General features: G+C 41.9%; 1 protein-coding gene across 1 annotated transcript; it reads right to left on the reverse strand.

Annotated features, from left to right (window-relative positions):
• Positions 1–6,163: 6,163 nt before the first annotated feature.
• On the reverse strand, positions 6,164–15,536 carry LOC123347414 (olfactory receptor 11A1-like). The gene is made up of 2 exons (XM_044984831.1): positions 15,445–15,536; positions 6,164–7,132 (listed from the first exon to the last, which is right to left on the reverse strand). Exon 2 carries the CDS (start codon positions 7,121–7,123, stop codon positions 6,164–6,166), a length of 960 nt encoding a protein of 319 aa, XP_044840766.1. The 5' UTR covers positions 7,124–7,132; positions 15,445–15,536.
• Positions 15,537–19,711: the final 4,175 nt, after the last annotated feature.

A 19,711-nucleotide genomic window follows, 5' to 3' on the forward strand; every position in this document is an offset into this window, starting at 1 on the left:
GAGAAGTCTGAAGGAATGCCTAACAGAGTGGATCAGGGAGAAGTGGTGGATGTGGTATACCTAGATTTTAGTAAGGCATTTGATATGGTTTCGCATGATATTCTAATGCATAAACTAGGCAAATACAATTTAGATGGGGCTACTATAAGGTGGGTGCATAACTGGCTGGATAACCATACTCAGAGAGTACTTATTAAGGTTCCCAATCCTGCTGGAAAGGTATAACAAGTGGGGTTCTGCAGGGGTCTGTTTTGGGACCGGCTCTGTTCAATATCTTCATGGCATAGAAAGTACACTTATTAAGTTTGCAGATTATATCAAACTGGGAGGGATTGCAACTGCTTTGGAGGACAGGGTCATAATTCAAAATGATCTGGACAAATTGGAGAAATGGTCTGAGGTAAACCGGATGAAGTTTAATAAAGACAAATGCAAAGTGCTCCACGTAGGAAGGAACAATCAGTTTCACACATACTGAATGGGAAGAGACTGTCTAGGAAGAAGTACACAGAAAGGGATCTAGGGGTTATAGTGGACCACAAGCTAAATATGAGTCAACAGTGTGATGATGTTGCAAAAAAAGCAAACATGATTCTGAGATGCATTAACAGGTGTGTTGTGAGCAAGACACGAGAAGTCATTCTTCCGCTCTACTCTGCACTGGTTAGGCCTCAACTGGAGTATTGTGTCCAGTTCTGGGCACCGCATTTCAAGAAAGATGTGGAGAAATTGTAGAGGTTTCAGAGAAGAGCAACAAGAATGATTAAAGGTCTTGAGAACATGACCTACGAAGGAAGGCTGAAAGAACTGAGTTTGTTTAGTTTGGAAAAGAGAAGACTGAGAGGGGACATGATAACAGTTTTCAGGTATCTAAAAGGGTGTCATCAGGAGGAGGGAGAAAACTTGTTCACCTTAGCCTCTAATGATAGAACAAGAAGCAATGGGCTTAAACTGCAGCGAGAGAGATTTAGGTTGCACATTAAGAAAAAGTTCCTAACTTTCAGGGTATTTAAACACTGGAATAAATTGCCTAGGGAGGTTGTAGAATCTCCATCTCTGGAGATATTTAAGAGTAGGTTAGATAAATGTCTATCAGGGATGGTCTAGACAGTATTTGGTCATGCCATGAGTGCAGGGGACTGGACTCGATGACCTCTCAAGGTGCCTTCCAGTCCTAGAGTCTATGAATGTATGAGGGGGCCATTTAGGGAACTGGGGTAAATATCTGTCTGGGGATTGGACTAGATGACCTCCTAAGGTCACTTCCAACCCTGATATTCTATGATTCTATGCTGCCCCAACCCAACACACTGCTGTCCCTAGTGCCCATTATACAGAATAGCTGTCACTTGCCTACCTCTCACTCTCTGCTGCCCCAGTGTCCATTATACAGTATAGCCACCCTTTCTCCACCCAATCCCTCTTCTACTCCCAGTTCCCATTACACAGTACAGCTGCCCCTTCATCACCCCTCACTGTCTCCAGGAACCAGCTGACATTTGGCATATTTGCCCCTATTTATGATAACCCTCTAAAGCAGAGAGTGGCAAATTGACAGACATACACCATTGCTGTATGAGAAGAAAGAAGATTCCATTCTGTAGCAACAAAAGTGGCAACTGTAAAGTCTTCGGCAACTCATCCAGAGAAAGAGATCAATCTGGTGTTAATTAAAGTGTTAGCCATGGATTTGAGGATGGTGACAGAGGGAAACAGGGGCCTAAGAAGGATCAGTTAACCTGAAGAAGTACATTGAGGTGTGAAGATGGTGTTCAAGTACTAGGCCCATGATGGTAAAAATATTTCTCGTCAGAGCTGCCAGGTAAACCACTAGAAAGGCCATGAAATGTAAAATCTGCAGCTCTCAAAATACAGGGAATCCCAGCAGAATGAACTCGCTCACTGTGGTTTGACTAGACATTTCCCGCATTGGATACAGTCTGTGGAGGGATGATGTGGGAAAGAAAGAAGGAAAAAAACTGCTTATACTTATTATGCACCAGAGAAAAAGCAAAGGACATGATACATTCTAGGTATAATGTCCTAGATAATCACATGGACATAGAATGGAGCAAGGGAAATGTATCTTGTTCAACTGAAAACCTTGACCCAACCTTCACTACAGTCTCTGTACTGCTCCACCACACATATGTAATTGGAGGGTAACCTGTTTGTCATCTCTACCCTATTTTAGCTTTCTAGGAAGCAACTAGTTAATCTATTTATTGAAAAACAGATGTATAAAGATTAGAAGAATGTTCACAACATTTCAAAGGTATTATAATTCCATTCATTTCATGAGGAACTCAAAGGCAATATAATTTCATAATGAAAACAAGATGGCTGACACAGAGGGGAGACTTTTACTGAAGTAATCCAATTACTAGACTGAAGACTGTGTCCTGGACCTGAAAACCTGATGGAAGGGCTGACATCAGAGACTCCAGCTTGCAATTCACCTGTCCAAAAGGTAAGTCTACCTTCATCTCTACCTGAAATGAAAGCAAGAAGGGCTAGATTCACTTGTTATTTCCACCACTTGCATCCGAAGAAGTGGGTATTCACCCACGAAAGCTCATGCTGCAAAACGTCTGTTAGTCTATAAGGTGCCACAGGATTCTTTGTTGCTTTTACAGATCCAGACTAACACGGCTACCCCTCTGATACTAGATTCACAATGGGACTTAGGTGCCTAAATGCCAGAATCAGGTCCCACTGGTATTCAAGAAATCCCCACTCAAATGATGCTGAATCCTGTAGACACCAAACAAACGTGGCACTAACATTTTACGGTTGTTCATAGCCTTCAAAGAGACAGCAAAGGAGTCACTGTCCTTTCACATGGCCTGGCTTGCTGGGATTATCACACCATAGGAAGGGAACTGTGCAAAAACCTGTTCTGGAGAGTGTCTGCCATAGAGATATGATGGCTGATGAGTTGAGAAGCTAGCATGAGTGCACTGCTCAGGAATGTGTGTGTTTTTATAATACCAGCCCTGTTTTTGCCTGAGCTTACAAGCAGGCAGAGCCTGATTTCTGCTAACTTTGCTTCTTTGCTTTATATCAGAAAAAGCTTGACTACTACTTTAGTTCAGGCCTTAGGCCTCACAGCAGGCCTCTGATACAAGGCCTTATGTCTCGGGCTCTCTTTTTACTACACTTATTATCATCTATATAAAACATATATCCTGCTGTCAGGACAGGACATTTCACGTTACAATAAAGTTTCTCGTAATCTTGGGCAGTACCTTGTGGTCTATTGCAATCTATTTTTCGGTAACATCACCTATTTGTAGATCTTTTACAGTAATCTTGTGACCTTACTGGCATAGGGCTATTCCTATGCCATCCATTCATATCAACCATTCTTAAGCCTATGGTCCAGTATGGCTCAGCTAAAATATTACAGGCCTCAGCCTGTGGGCCTTGTGTTCCACCCATGCTTTACTTATATACCTAATACACACTCATCACTCCGAAATACTTTTCAGTTTTTTACTGCTATAATCCTACAATTTAAATCTATTTAACATACATTGACTATAATTTATGAAATAGCACATGAAATGAGCATAACACCAAATAACACAATGATAAAATGAACTACAGTCTGGTGACACTCAAGGGGAGATGTTAGAGGGCTTATTTCTTTACCCATTTACTTCCCTGGTTCTTCTTGCATAAACACAGAGCAACAATACCCAAAGTTCAAAGGTGCAAACAATTTAATGTTTATTGGGGTGAACTTTCAGAAAGCATGATTTCAATTTTCTTCCTCAGTGTCCCGCTTCTCAGCACTAAAACCACAGAGCCTTGCCTGTGTCCCTTTTCCCACTCACTGTTCCCATTCCCCTCCATAGCAAAACATGATTCCAATCCCCCCATTACTTCCTCATTGACTGCAGACTATATAGTAAAACTTGAGTTCTTAACCAATCATTTTACTGAAGTTTAACTAACCAATTCTAACACATTTTAACATAATTATTTAACCAATTATATTCTACCACCTTAATTGGTTTACACTCAACAAAATTAATTATACAGCAGACAGAAACAATCTCAGAAGCAGACAGAGATTATACAGACAAACAATAGGGAAGTGGGGACTACAGTGACAGAACAACAAAGAAATGAGGATTTTACACCCCAGCTATTGATAAGTGAGTTCTTGCCAGACAGGATGGTATCAAACTAAGTTTTCTTTAAGTTTTTTAGGCTGTTCCCTTTCTCTGGAGGTGATAGATCAGATCACCTTTCTAACAGCCCCAGAGTCCCTTATTTCAGTGTGGCTGGTTTGGGATGTGAGGATGTAACCGTTTGCTTTCCAGCTTATGGCTGCCCCTGCTGCTTAGCCAAAGGCATTAGCTTAAGATCAGGGCCTCAGACTGTCACAGTGAGAGAAGGCCCTTACACAGGCAGACAATGATTTTGATTCTTTCTTTTATACCTCTATAACTAGCTAAGTGATAAACATTTACCTAAATTCATAAAATATAGGCCTTTAAAGATAGGCATGAATATCTATATCCTAACAGTAGATATTACACTTGTGGGATAAAATTCAAAGCCATATGATCAGTTAATTTAACATGCCCCGTTGGCTTCCCCCTCTGCACTCTGCCCCCTAATCCATCACCTCTACAGGTTTGTGTGTGTGGAATCTGGGACTTTTAAGGGTGTCTAGAGATAAAAAATCCCATTGAACTTCCTTTGAAACAATCCATTGACCTACCTTTCAGAAATTCCAGTTACAACCTATATACATATGCCAAGTATATGGACCGCTCACCTGAATAAGTAATGTTCAGATAACAAGTGACAATCCCATATAACAATCATTTCAAATTTTATTTTACCTTAAAAACATTAAGTTGGACTATATGAATTTTAGGAAGGCTGTGAACAAAATGCAGGGTCCAAAGGAAAGCAACAAAAATGATGAAAGGTTTAAAAATCCTGATGTGTGAGGAAAGGTTAATACCATCTTGCCAGACAGGATGGTATCAAACTAAGTTTTCTTTAAGTTTTTTAGGCTGTTCCCTTTCTCTGGAGGTGATAGATCAGATCACCTTTCTAACAGCCCCAGAGTCCCTTATTTCAGTGTGGCTGGTTTGGGATGTGAGGATGTAACCGTTTGCTTTCCAGCTTATGGCTGCCCCTGCTGCTTAGCCAAAGGCATTAGCTTAAGATCAGGGCCTCAGACTGTCACAGTGAGAGAAGGCCCTTACACAGGCAGACAATGATTTTGATTCTTTCTTTTATACCTCTATAACTAGCTAAGTGATAAACATTTACCTAAATTCATAAAATATAGGCCTTTAAAGATAGGCATGAATATCTATATCCTAACAGTAGATATTACACTTGTGGGATAAAATTCAAAGCCATATGATCAGTTAATTTAACATGCCCCGTTGGCTTCCCCCTCTGCACTCTGCCCCCTAATCCATCACCTCTACAGGTTTGTGTGTGTGGAATCTGGGACTTTTAAGGGTGTCTAGAGATAAAAAATCCCATTGAACTTCCTTTGAAACAATCCATTGACCTACCTTTCAGAAATTCCAGTTACAACCTATATACATATGCCAAGTATATGGACCGCTCACCTGAATAAGTAATGTTCAGATAACAAGTGACAATCCCATATAACAATCATTTCAAATTTTATTTTACCTTAAAAACATTAAGTTGGACTATATGAATTTTAGGAAGGCTGTGAACAAAATGCAGGGTCCAAAGGAAAGCAACAAAAATGATGAAAGGTTTAAAAATCCTGATGTGTGAGGAAAGGTTAAAAAAAAACTAGGCATATTTAGTATTGAGAAAAAAGACTGAAGGGAGAATCTGATAACTGTCTGCAAATATGTTAAGGTCTGGTCTAAAAAGGAGAGTGATCAATTGTTCTCCATGTGCACAGAAGGTAGGACAAAAAGGAACCGGCTTAACCTGCAGCAAGGGATTTAGGTTAGATAGAAGAAAAAAATTCTATCTATGATAGTTAAGGTCTGGAACAAGCTTCCAACAGAGGTTGTGGAATCCCAGTCACTGGAGATTTTTAACAACAGACTGGTCAACATGTCTCAGGGATGGTCTAGGTTTACTTGTGCCTGCCTCAGTGCAGGTGGTTGGACGAGGTGACCTCTCAAGGTCCCTTCCAACCCTACATTTCCATGATTCTTGCAAAAGCCACACATTTACACAGAGCTTTTCTCAGGGCCTCCTTGACCTCTTTGTTTCGCAGGCTGTAGATGAGGGGGTTGAGCAGAGGTGTAACGACAGTGTAGAAGACAGAGAATACTTTATTCAGGTTTCTCAATGTATCAGTTTTTGGTAACATATAGGCAATGATTAGTGTCCCATAGTAAATGGAAACAACGATGAGGTGTGAAGAGCAGGTGGCAAATGCCTTTTGCTTCCCAGTGGAGGAAGGGATTCTGAGGATAGTGATGATGATGCAAATGTAGGATGTCAGCGTTAAAATGAACGGAATCACTGAGAATACTGAAGAGCATATGAAAGCAACCACCTTCAGCACATGGAGATCACTGCAGGAGAGTTTTATTACTGGGATGAAATCACAAAAGAAACTGTTTATTTCTGTGGGACCACAAAAAGTTAACTGTGACATCAATATTATTACTATGATCATAGCCAGGAACCCACTCATCCAAGATCCAACTGTTAGCTGGAGACAGAACCTATCATTCATGAGGGCTGCATAATGCAGTGGTTTGCATATCGCTAAATACCGATCATATGACATCATGGATAAGAGGAAACATTCTGTACCCACCAGAGCACTAAAGAAATAAAATTGTATGATGCAGCTGCTAACAGAAATGGTTCTGTCCCCAGACAGGAGACTGGCCAGCATTTTAGGCAGGACAGTGGAGCTGTAGCAGGTCTCTAAACAAGACAAGTTCCCAAGGAAAAAGTACATGGGGGTATGAAGGTGCTGATCAGCCACAACTAGTGCTGCAATGAGGATGTTCCCGGCCATGGTCACAATGTAGATCACTAGAAACACCAGGAAGAGAAGGGTCTGCAGTTCAGGGAGATTCTCGAATCCCAGAAGGATGAGTTCTGTCACTGATTGATTTCCTCTGTCTCTGTTTTCCATGAACAGTCCCTACAGAAAATTAAACAAAACCTCTACAATTGTACTTGATGAAATTATAAAATTAATACAGAGTCAATCATTATAATTTTTAAAGATAATGTAAACTCCCTTTTTCCTGCTGATTACTGGTGGTATGTTTCAGCTGATACTTGAGACAATGGACGTGCATGTTTTTTGTATTGCTGATGCTTGCGGCATCTGATGGTAGCTTAAAAGTGACTTGACATTTCATTAGTCACAAACCTGGTTGATACAACTGGGGCAATCTCCATTTCCTCCAACTCTAATTCTGATCTCATTGGTATCATGCAGACACCATGTTTCCCCAACTATTCCCATACACTTGTTTGGAAAGAATCCAAATCCCTTCCGAGTTACTGAAAACTGACAGACAACTTTCTTTCTTAAGCAACCTGGGCCTGATTTTCAAAGTTATTTAGGTAGCTGCCTAGGACTGGAGTCACACCAAGATTCAGCTGCCTAACTGCCACTTTACGCACCTAAATCCCATAATCAGGCCCCACTAGAATTCACAAAATCGCCATTCAGAAGTTCCCGAAACCAAAAGATGCCTAAACTTGTTCAGCGCCTAAATTTTGGTTGTAAAAGTCCCCCAGGTGCCTACATTTCTGCCCCACATCAGAGCAGACGATCCCAGTGGTTTTCTAGGCACCTAAAATTTGGGCACAGTGACAATTTCTAAACAGTTTTCTAAGAGCACTCACCTAGGATATATGGGACCATAGATATAGAGGCTGGCTTCTTCCTCACAGTGTTCTCAGATCTGTTAATCTGGATGGTATATTCTGCCTTGTGGTTTTTTTAAGAATGGGCAAAAGACTTTCTCGATTCAATATTTATCTGGGATAAATTATCCTTTCTGTGAGAGGATGAGATCTCCCTGGGCATTTCTGCTGCTGGGAATTTTAAACAGGTGGGGAGGGACCATTTATGAGAAACCCATCAAAGAGTCTACAAACAACAAGTTTAATGATGGAGAACATCTAACCTCAAAGGAAAATCATGCAGACCGTAAAACTCTTTACTTCAGTCTCTTCACAAATTTGATGAGATACACACCATTCTCCTGTCTATGTCACCATTACCTTTACTCTATCAACAAAATCTCTGAGCACCCCAAAATCTTAAAAATATTTATCCTCTGAGCTGCTGTGAGAGGTAGAGAAGAGTATTATCCTCAATTTCAACACAGAGAATTCAGGTAGAAAGAGAAAAAGGGCAGTTTTACAAAGATATTAGGCACCGACAGATGGACATTGGTATCTCAGGGGATTTAGAAAAGTGTGTAAGTGAGTTAGGTGCCTAAGTCACACTGACTTTCAATGAGTGCCCTGGGACAAATGTTTAAAGACATTTGGGCATCTACAGATGCAAATAGGTATTTAGTGAGGTTTTCAAAAGGCCTAGGCACTTAATGTGCAGTGAGTACCAAACCCTCTGCTGCTCCTACAGTATAGCCACCCCTTCCCCATCTGCCACCCACTGCTGGGGGGGAGGGATAGCTTAGCGATTTGAGCATTGGCCTGCTAAACCCAGGGTTGTGAGCTCAATCCTTGAGGGGGCCATTTAGGGAACTGGGGTAAAAATCTGTCCGGGGATTGGTCCTGCTTTGAGCAGGGGGTTGGACTAGATGACCTCCTAACGTCACTTCCAACCCTGATATTCTGTGATTCTATGCTGTCCCACAACAACATACTGCTGTCCCTAGTGCCCATTATACAGAATAGCTGTCACTTGCCTACCTCTCACCCTCTGCTGCCCCAGTGTCCGTTATACAGTATAGCCGCCCTTCCCCACCCATCACCCTCTGCTGCCCCCTAGTGCCCATGATACAGTACAGCCGCCCTTCCCCACCCATCACCCTCTGCTGCCCCTCGTGCCCATTGTACAGTACAGCTGCCCGTTCCTCTCCCCTCACTGTCTCCAAGAACCAGCTGACATCTAGGCATATTTGCCCCTGTTCATGATAGCCCTCTAAGGCTGAGGGTTTGATATGGCAACATAGCAGACATATGCCATTGCTGTACGAGAAGAAAGAAGATTCCTCTCTATTGCAGCAAAAGTGGCAACTATATAGTTTTGTTCAGCACATCCAGAGAAATAGATCAATCTGGTGTTGATGAAATCATTAGCTATGGGTTTGGGGATGGTGACAGAGGAGTAACAAGGGTCTAAAAAGGATCAGTTAACCTGAAAGAAATACACTGGAGTGTAAAGATGGTGTTCAAGGGCTAAGCCCATGATGGTAAGAATAGTTCTCATCTCAGCTGACAGGTAAACTACTAGAAAGGCCATGAAATGTAAAATCTGCAGCTCTCAATATACAGGGAATCCCAGCAGAATGAACTCGGTCACTATGGTTTGACTAGACATTTCTTGCATTGGATACAGTCTGTGGAGGGATGATATTGGAAAGAAAGAAGAAGGAAACAAACTGCTTATACTTATTATGCACCAGAGAAAAAGCAAAGGACATGATACATTCCAGGTGTAATGTCCTAGATAATCACATGGACATAGAATGGAGCAAGGGAAATGACTATTGTTCAATTGAAAACCTTGACCCAACCTTCACTACAGTCTCTGTACTGCTCCACCACATATATATATAATTAGAGGGTAACCTGTTTGTCATCTCTACCCTGTTTTAGCTTTCTAGAAAGCAACTAGTGAATCCATTTATTGAAAAGCAGATGTATAAAGATTAGAATATTCCCAAAATTTTGAAGTTGTTATATTTCCTTTCATTTCATGTGGAACTCAAAGTTGATACAATTTCACAATGAAAACAAGATGACTGACACAGAAGGGAGGCCTTTACTGAAATATTTGACTGAAGGCCGTCTCCTGGGCCTGAAATCCTGATGGAAGGGCTGACATCAGAGATTCAAGGTTGCAATTTGCCTCTCTGCAAGGTAAGAGTACCTTTGTCTCTACCTGAAATGAAAGCAAGAAGGGCTAGATTCACAAAGGGACTTAAGTGCTTAAATGCCAGACGCAGGTTCCCACTGGCATTCAAGAAATTCCTGCTCAGCTACTGCTGAATCCTATAGACACCAAACTCACTTGGCACTAGCATTTTACAGTTGTCCATAGTGTTAGGGGGCTTATTCCTTCACCCTCTCAGTTTGTGGACAAATTGGAGAAAGTGAAGAGGAGAGCAACAAAAATGATTAAAGGTCTAGGAAATATGACCTATGAGGGAAGACTGAAATCTTCTGTGATATTCCCCCATTGATTAAGCTTTCTTGATTAAGCATTGACACATCTCAGTATGAAATGCAATTGTTTACTGCTAATATACTGGTTATCTTCACTCCATTTTCTCTTATCCTTGTGTCCTACACTGTAGCGCGGAGAACACCTGCTCCAGCCCCGAAGGGGTTGGAAAAGCCCTGCAGAGGGCTGGGGCTGGGCAAGGGTGTAAAACCCTGGCTGATTGGGGGAAGTGGCTGCAGCTGGGGCCACGCCCCTAACTAGGCAACTGGGCCTTATAAGAAGACCAGGGAAGCCAGAGAGAGGCGACCTAGAGGGATGCAGGGCTGGGGGAAGGCCGTAGGAGCTGGGAAGCCCTAGGCCAGTAACTCCCCAGGCTGCAGGGCCTAGTTCTAGGCCTTCTAGGTGTTGGGCTTGCAGAGAGGCAGCTGGAGGGTGGGTAAAGGCAGCCAGTCCAAACTCCCTGTTGCCTGTGATGATCGGCTGATAGATTGCAGTCCGCCTCAGGGTGCAGGGGCTAAACAGAGACTGGCAGTAGCCACAACTGAGGTGACATGGGGATGGGGGGGAGGGTTCCCCTGGGGTGGGGAAACCCAGAGAAAGACTGTGAGGTACTGCAGGAGGCAGAACTCTGAAATAAGGGCACTGGGGTCCTGGGAGGGATACGGGGGCCAATGGCAAGCGGATCACCGGCCTCCAGAGGATGTTCTGGGATCTAAGAGCTAATTCCCGAGAACATCCAGCAGGAGGCGCCGCAGGGGTGAGTCTGCACTGTGCTACATACTCCTTTATCATCTCCACCATCTTAAAGATGGCATTGACTGAAAGCAGACACAAAGCCTTCTCCATCTGCTTCTCACATCTCATTGTGGTGACATTGGATTACAAGAGTGGCAGCCTGATCTATTTAGGACCCAAGCTCACTGACTCACCAGACAGCAACAACGTGCTGGCTCTCATATACACAACCATCACCCCCACCTTGAACCCCTTTATGTATCGCCTGAGGAACAAGGAAGTGAAAGGGGCTCTGAGGAGACTGTAGGGGGACAGGATGAAGCGAAAAATATTTTCTCACAGAAAGTAATTTGGGCACAGATCTTGTTCTGATATCAGTTACACAACTGTGCAAATTTGGAGTAGCTCCATTTACAACAATGGCATTCAATATTACGGTTTAACTAGTGTCCAAAAACTGCAAAATGAAATATAAAAAAGGTTGTTAACATTTTATCAATTTTGGGGGGGCTTGAAATTAAACATTTTGGCCAAAAAAGTCACCAAAGTTTCAGAAATGATGCTCATCTCTGTAGCTGCTTGAAACACACAGAAAAATTACAGAAAGTCATCTACAATTCAGATTAATATGCATAGTTTTTTTTTAAATCTCAGCTCAAATTTACAATGAAAAATGTTGTTGAAAAATTTGATTTTGGAAAATAATGTTGATGTTCTGTATGTAAAATCATTGTATGATAGATGTTATGTGCAAATGATTGTCCTCTAATTATGTGTATTTATTATGAATGGCTTGCCTAGATCTGGGAAATAGATACGAACAGCATTACCTCTAGGTTGATTGCAAATTTAAGGTCAATGCTGACCAGCAGCTATTAATTTAATCATGAATGGTTGGTTGACTGTGGCAAAGTAAGCTGGTAGTTCATGTCCCTGCCCTCAGGTATATGGGATCTTGGGGAGCAATTACCACACAGGTGGGGTGCCAATTAATTTCTTTATTATAGGAAAAAGGAAGTGGTGGGAATTTAACAATGAAATACGATGGGATGGGGTGTATAGGGTGTTTACAATAGACAATGATGGTGGGGGGATTTCTTATTGAACAGTGTAGGGAGTTCTAACAGTGGGGTACAGTAAGTGGGGTTCAGCACAATGGGATACAGTACAGTCAGTCAGCAACTTAACTTTCTATAGGAACAACTTTAGATACAGTGTGGAATGCAAAACGTACCCAAAAGAAAAGCAAAGTAAAATGGTAGCTTCAATGCAAATACAAAGTATATCAGAAAAGTGGAGGCAACCAATGGGGTGTTATAAACACAAGTAAAATGTGAATCACAGTGCAATGATACATTATGGGTGATAAGTGAAATTATGCAATGTAACAGTATAAAAGAAAATTAATGACTTAATTTGTGAGGCTGTGATAGCAGATAACCTGCAAGAGTGTACCTAAAGGCTGGGTCGAGAAACAGGAGTGGGGAAGGGAGTGAATGATCAGTGGCAACTGATGAGAGGAGAGTGCAGCTGCAAGCAGCAAGAGACTCTGAAGCCCTGCGGGGTAAAGCCCAGAGCAGTCTTCAGGAGCCTGCGGGCTGGACGTACGGGAGACAAGAGCAGCTGGAGTGCACTTAAGGGGAGTCTGGGGGCAGCAAGAGAGGAGGACGCTGAACGTGCAAGCGATGGGAAGGCACGTGGAGAATGGGGGAGACGGCTGAGGGAAGAAACAGGTTGCAGCAGCGGAGAGCACTTCAGGGAAGCGCACTCCAGGGAAGCTGCGGAGCAGCGGGATGCAGACAAACGGAGCAGTGTGAGCGTGATCTTCGGTAGGGGAGGGGAGCGGAGAAGCGGGAGCACGAACACAGGGGATACAGGGAGAGGCAGCAGAGAAGTGTAAAGAAGGGCTAGAGGGAGGTTTAAGCAACAAGCGGACACCTCAAAAAAAAAAAAAGGAAAGAAGCGGCAAAGGGTTTGGGAAGTTACACAGGGGGAGAAGCAGCAAGGGGTTTGGGAAGTTAGGAGGGTGATGGAAGGAATGACTGAACTGTCTGTTACAGCTATCCCCCTATTCCATTTTGTTTCTTACAGCTGTCCCCTTACTCCATTTTGTTTTTGTTCTCCTCCTGTGGCCGGCCCTCCCTGGCTGTTAAGTTGTTTACCAGGGCCACTGCCCTTCTCAAAGGGATGGCCACTTGTGCTGCGTGCTAAGTGGGACCACTGCCCTGTTCAAAGGGTTGGTCCTGTTATCACCTTGTTAAACCTGGGCTGTGTGTAGGGTAGGCAATGTCCAGAGCTGCAAGACCTAATGTGTTTTTGAAATAGCTGAGCATATGAGTCATAGGCCTCATGTGCTTTTGAGTCCTGAGGTGTGAACTCACACCTATTGTCCAGGACTCTGCCCAGGCACGTCTCTTTGCTCACCTGCAGTTTTTCCCTGTGTCTCCTCCCCTGTGACAGAGGGAGCCTATCAGGATTACTGGCGGGAAACTGCCTGAGTTTGTCTTTAAAAAACAGGCATTTTGAAACAAACATCTGCTGCCGCTAAACTCTATTGGCACCTAAACTAACTAAGGGCCAGATTTTTAAATTATTTAGGTGCCTAGTGGGAGTTTCAAAAGCATCTAAACACCCACTGAAATCCATACCTTTAAAAATCTGGCCCTACGCACCTACATTTGTACTGTCAACATTTCCTTACTGCCTAAATTTCTGCCTCTAGGCATGGAATGCCCATTTGACACCAAAGCTGCAGCGTGATCAAAAAACCTGTGAAGACTGGTGTCCCCAGCCTGTCTCACCTGAGGACCCTTATCCACCAAGCAGGCTCTGCATGCATATAATGGCCCGAGGGAGACATGGAATACAATGAAGTAATAGCAGCCTCTTCCATTATAAAATTTAGCCCAGCAGTTAAAGAATCACTTGGGCTGTCGGACACCCACGTTCAATTCTCCTCTTGGGTCAATCAGGAGAAGGGATCTTCCAGCTTTGAAGTGACTGCCTTGACTACTGGGGTACAGAGTCATTTTCATTTGCTATGAGTTCTAATGCATATTTAATTGCTTGTACAAAGTGAAACAGATTCAGCAGGAGAGACTGGAAGAGCACTGTATCAGGATTTCCTTTAATTAGGCTTTATAAAATTCAATTTTTATTTTTTTATAATTTTCATGCATAATTTTGAGGTTTGTTTATAACAGGGTTTCTCCCAATATCAAGTGGTACTAGAACATCCCAATATAGAGGATAGTACAAAAACATTCCCCAAGGATAACAGGAAAACACTGACCCTTCCTTAAAGATAAGGTCCGGATGACAGTAAATAATAGACATGTTTTGTTTGAACCAACATGTACAAAGTAATGGGTGATAACTAGCCACGTCAAAGGGCAGTAACTATGCCAGAGAGGCAGTATGAAACTTGTTTTTATCATGGTATAAAGATGTATCTCAGAGGGAGTATCATTGTCTGGCCTAGGAAGGAACAGAAAGTCCCACCGTTCACTGAGCTGGTCCATTGTTATGGCCATACATGTGTTAGTGGTCTGGTAGAGTCTGCGGGATACTAGTACCATGCTTCATATATAATAAAATTGGCTGGGTGCCTTCATCCCTTAATGGATCTTGTCGTCATTGGGCAGGTTGCTCAAGGTCTGCCATGCCAGCTGACTGCGCAGGACTGGGGCGGCACACAGAGAGAATACACACATGCAGATAAACATCTATCAACATCTAATGACAATTGTGTGAATCAAATACACCAAGGGATACAGGAAGTATGCAGGGAAAGCTGATTTCTTTTCTTCCAAAAGAACAGGTGTCTTCTAAATGAGATTAAGGAGTCATCCACTGTGACTAGTCCACAAGAGATAGTTGCACGCGTTTTTGACCTCAGCTGTGAATTCAAACTGATTTGGTTACACTAATATCGATGCTTGTGGGTACTTTTATTTTGGTTTAAGCCAGACTTATTTCATTGTAGCCAAAGGCTTAATTTAAACTTAAATGCACAATTTTTAACCTGAAATAAGAGTTTCCATAGGGGCTTATGCACCAGTTTTAGGCAAGAAAATGATGGAAGTTCAACCAATGGAACTTTCTTGTCTCAACAAAGCCATAGTTTGGAGCAATGTTCAGAGTATAAGCATAGCGTATAAGCAAAAGTGTTCACATTGGCCTACTTCTGTTCCCACCAAAGTTAGATTCCTGGTAAAGAAGCTAACAAAGGTGAAACTGAAGCTGTGTGGAAATCTGTTTGCCTATAGCTTCTACCTGCTCTCTTTAATCAATGCCTTCCCCTCCCGAGCCACTAGGGCATAGCACTCAAACTCAGGATCGCCTACCTCCCAAATCTCATTGATCCTTCAGGTAGGATGAGCAGAAGCAAGGGTTATTTTAAGAGAAATTACAGCCAGATCAGAGCCCCTCATGGAACTCAACATTTCACATGAGAGCAGCACACACATGCCTAGTGCTTCCAGAATTCGAATCACAGCTGTAACGGAAAGGAATGTTCCACCTTTGCCATGGTGAGTGTCAACTGGTCCATAATTTGACAAAGATTTGTTTATGATCTTTGTTTCACTTTTCCAATTTAGCTAATAACATTCTACAGCGTATCAATTGTGGCTCAGCTTCCAAAGAAGCTTGAGGCATTTAGGTGCTCAAATCCCATTGACGTTCAATGGCAATATGCTAATCACAGGCTTTTATTGCTTTAAACTATAAAAAGAGTGTGCATAAGAGATTTTATCCAATACTTTGTTCTCCTTTTCTAACTTTTCTGCAGTTGGAAAATGGTTAAAATATTCATATTCGTCCCTATCTTTCATTTCATAAGTTATGGTTGAGAACCCTCATATTTCAATCAATTAAAAGGAAATGGAGTGGAATTCAGAAGACCTGGTTACATTCCAGGTTCAGCCACAGACTCCCTGGGTGACCCTGGCTGCATCATTTATTCTTCCTCATTGTTCAGTGGTCATGAATAATAAGAGAAAGCAGCAAACTGAAGCTTACTCTCCTACTATACCACCGCCTGTTTCAGGCAATATATCATCACAAACATACCTTGTTTTTCACCTATGTCTGGTAATAATATTGACTTCCCTCGCAGGGGTGTGGTTAGTATAAAATCTGTTCATTATTCTGAAGGTGCTTATATTACAATGGTGAAGACCACAGAATTACCTAGATATACAGGAGGACTATTACCCAGAGTTGGTATATTGTGTGTTGAGCTTTAAGCATGAGTAGCCTCACTGAAGTCAATGACCCTTCAGTTGATGCTTCAGTGGCATATTTTGAGCATTTGTTAAACTCCCATTGACTTTAAAGCAACTACTTACAGGTTTAAAGTGAGACGTGTGCTAAAATGCTTTGCTATAATGAGGCCAAAGTTTGGTAAGAAGTGTTTGCATGACAAGGGCATTGACCATTTTGAAAATGTCTGGATGCTTTGCTTTGCTTTGTTTTAAAGTACACTTTTGTTCAAAGATGAATCATTTTGGAAGAATTCTCTGGTCCAGGTTATACAGAAGCTCAGACTAAATGATCACAACAGCCCCCGCTGGCCTTGGAATCCACGAATCTGTGACAATTACCTCCCTGGTGTAATGTTTCCCACTTTGTGTAGTCACTACCAAGTAAATGGCACTCCACATAGCTTTTATACTTGAGTCCTCCATTGAAGGCCAGCTCTGAAGCCCTGTGAAGCCAACAGGTGCCTCTCACTGGATCACAATTTGCAATTCGAGGCCCTAATCTAGATTCACACCTGTGTAATTTAGGCTACGTCTGCCCTTGGAGCTACAGGTGTGATTCCCAGCCCGTGGACACATATTTCTGCTAAGCCTTCATTGAGTTAGCCGCATTAGTATGGGCAGCGGCAAGTGGCCGTGTGCTAGTCACCTCAAGAACAAAGCCACTCAGATCTCAAGGGCACATACTTCATTCAGCTAGACTGTGCTGCCACCACTCCCCCATCTTCTAGTGTAGCTGAAGCCTTGAGTAGAATTCAGCTTAGTTGACCTGAGCCTCATTGACACAGAGGCTGCTTTGTACCATTCTAGCAGTACGGAAAGGGCCTGAAAATGGATATAAATGACATTGACATCCACCCCAAGGCTCTGTTACATTCACAGAGCCGCATAGAGTCTCTATAATGTAAATGAGAATCAACTCCAGGAACTCTCAAGCAAAAAAAAGACAAAAGTTTCCACTGAAAATTCTGTCACTGCAGAGTTTTTCCTCCCAATTAAAGAGACACAGTGGGAATACACAGGTGTAAATCCCCCAGTGTATTGGGAACAGTGGCTGCAGCATAATTCCACCCCAAAGGTCATATAAGGGGACTGAAATAGACCGTAGATATCAGCACATTCATTCTGCAGAGAGCTGAGCAGAGAGAGCTGGAGGTAGGAGGAAATTATTTGGGATCTAGCTACATTCTGGTTGGCGTTCACTATTGCAAGGACTGAAAACATATCTGAGGGCATGTTGCTTTTGCTCCCATGACTTGAACTGTCTCTGTATAGAAACCTGGGGGAGATTCTCAAGTGGTGTCATTTCAAAGAAAGAAGTTTCACCTGCTGGGGATGGTCCCTTTAACATTTATTTTTCTGGCTTTCCTAAAGAAATTTAAAACTGCAGTTAAATAGGTGCCCATCTTTGGAAGTTCTTGACATTAGCCATCCCCAGGGCTCTGTATAGTAATGTAAAATCTTCCATCAGGTATACAGATTGGGAAACAATGTAATTAGACTGCAAGTTCTTTGGGGCAAGGGCTGTCTTTTTTAGTTCAGGCTTTGTCAAGAGCATAACATAATGGAGTCCTGGTCCATTTTCGGGGCTCCTAGGCATTAATGTGTTTCAAATAGATAAATAAATAAACATGTCCCACAAGCAATGCAAACCAGAGCACACAACTCAAGAAAATGAGACAGAGATAGTTCTGTATCGGCAGAATGTGGCAATTGCAAAGAGATATACCAGTACCTGATAATTAACTTAAAGCAACTAGGAGTTTGTATTGAGTTTTATTACTTTATTTGTAGAAAGAAAGTATGTAGAATTAACACTAATGATGAAGTATTTTTTCTCTTTTTATTTAGTTTATTTTTTTCAATTCACTGTTCCATCAGTGATTTCTGGAGATCTTGGACACTGAATTAGGTCATTGCCAATTACATTTTAATTTTTCCTGATCATATCATAAACACAGAACTTCCTAATTCTTTAACTCTAGAGGTGTTTAGCAACTCGATTGGATTGTCTGCTTTCTCATACATTTATCTAGGAATCACTTTTTGCAAATGCGTATATGAATGATACTCCTCATGTGGCAGTTTGCTAAATCATAGCCCTCGGCTTTATGTGACATCTGATAGATGTTCTGTTCCCAAAATCCAGGTTGTGGTCTCTACAGTCTCTGTATTCATGCAGCCTTTGCAGGTGTCTTAAGAGCGGAGCATCTTGAGAACCAGCGAATGGGACTGGATTGATGATGGGGGAGGTGGGAGCATGATATGAACAGTTTGTCTGTCTCTCTCTATAGACATGGCCCCCACCTATGTAGTTTGATCAGTCATATCATTGGGTTTCTGCAGAGCTGTATACTCTCATATTTCTAGGGTATATTCAGGGGCAATTCTGTGCATAAACCAGGGAAACTTATGATACCGAAATCTCTTCCTGCCCCTGCCACGAACTAGTTATGTGACCTTAGAAAAGAATCACTTCTTGCTTCTCTGTGTCTCAATTTCTTTCTGCAAAAGTCCAACCTACCTCAGCCTGAAAATGTCAGGCTGCCATAACTGTTATTAGGTGTTCAGAGGTCCTGTGCTGGAAGGTGCTATATAAATGGTAGGGGACACATAGTGACACCTTCACATTGAACGGGAACCTGTTCTGTAAATGATCACATTGGTATCTGTGAAACAGCTCATGGAACAAGTCAAAATCTAATCCGTAAGAGCTCAAATTACTGCCTAGTTATTTATCATTATTATAACTACAAATAAGAATAGGAACAATGCCTTATACATTTCTCAGAGGTGGTCTAAACATGGAATTTCTGTCCCAGAAGATCATACAGTTCAAAATTTGGTTTAATCCCTGATCAGACCAAAAAGTCAAAATCTCAGGGGATTTTTCATGAAACAAAATATTCTGAAATATTGCATTTCAATAAGGTACATATGTTGAGGGGTTAAACAAGGTTTAACATTTCATGTTGACTTTACTGTTTTGATTATATTATTGTTTAAATGATAAACCTGAAACAAAACATTTTAACCTGATCAATTTCCTATACACAATTAAGAGAAAATGATAAAATGAAAGCTAAATATTTAGATTTTCTTGAATCAGCATTTTCTTACAAAAAAAATTCCTCCAAAAATTTTTAACCAGCTCTGCTTTTTTTTTTTAGCTTCCCTCTACTTCTCTATACACAGTAGTCGCATTTCCTTACAATCCTGCAGTCACATACTCCAGGTCTTTCTTCATAGTTTAGATCTTTTAATTCTCTTCCCAAACAAAAAGCAATCAGACTTTTTACCTCTTTTTGTACTCTCTCAGGTTTTCTATTAGCCCTTTCTTTACACACAC

The sequence above is a fragment of the Mauremys mutica genome, chromosome 13 (assembly GCF_020497125.1).
Source record: "Mauremys mutica isolate MM-2020 ecotype Southern chromosome 13, ASM2049712v1, whole genome shotgun sequence".
Lineage (NCBI taxonomy): Eukaryota > Metazoa > Chordata > Testudines > Geoemydidae > Mauremys > Mauremys mutica.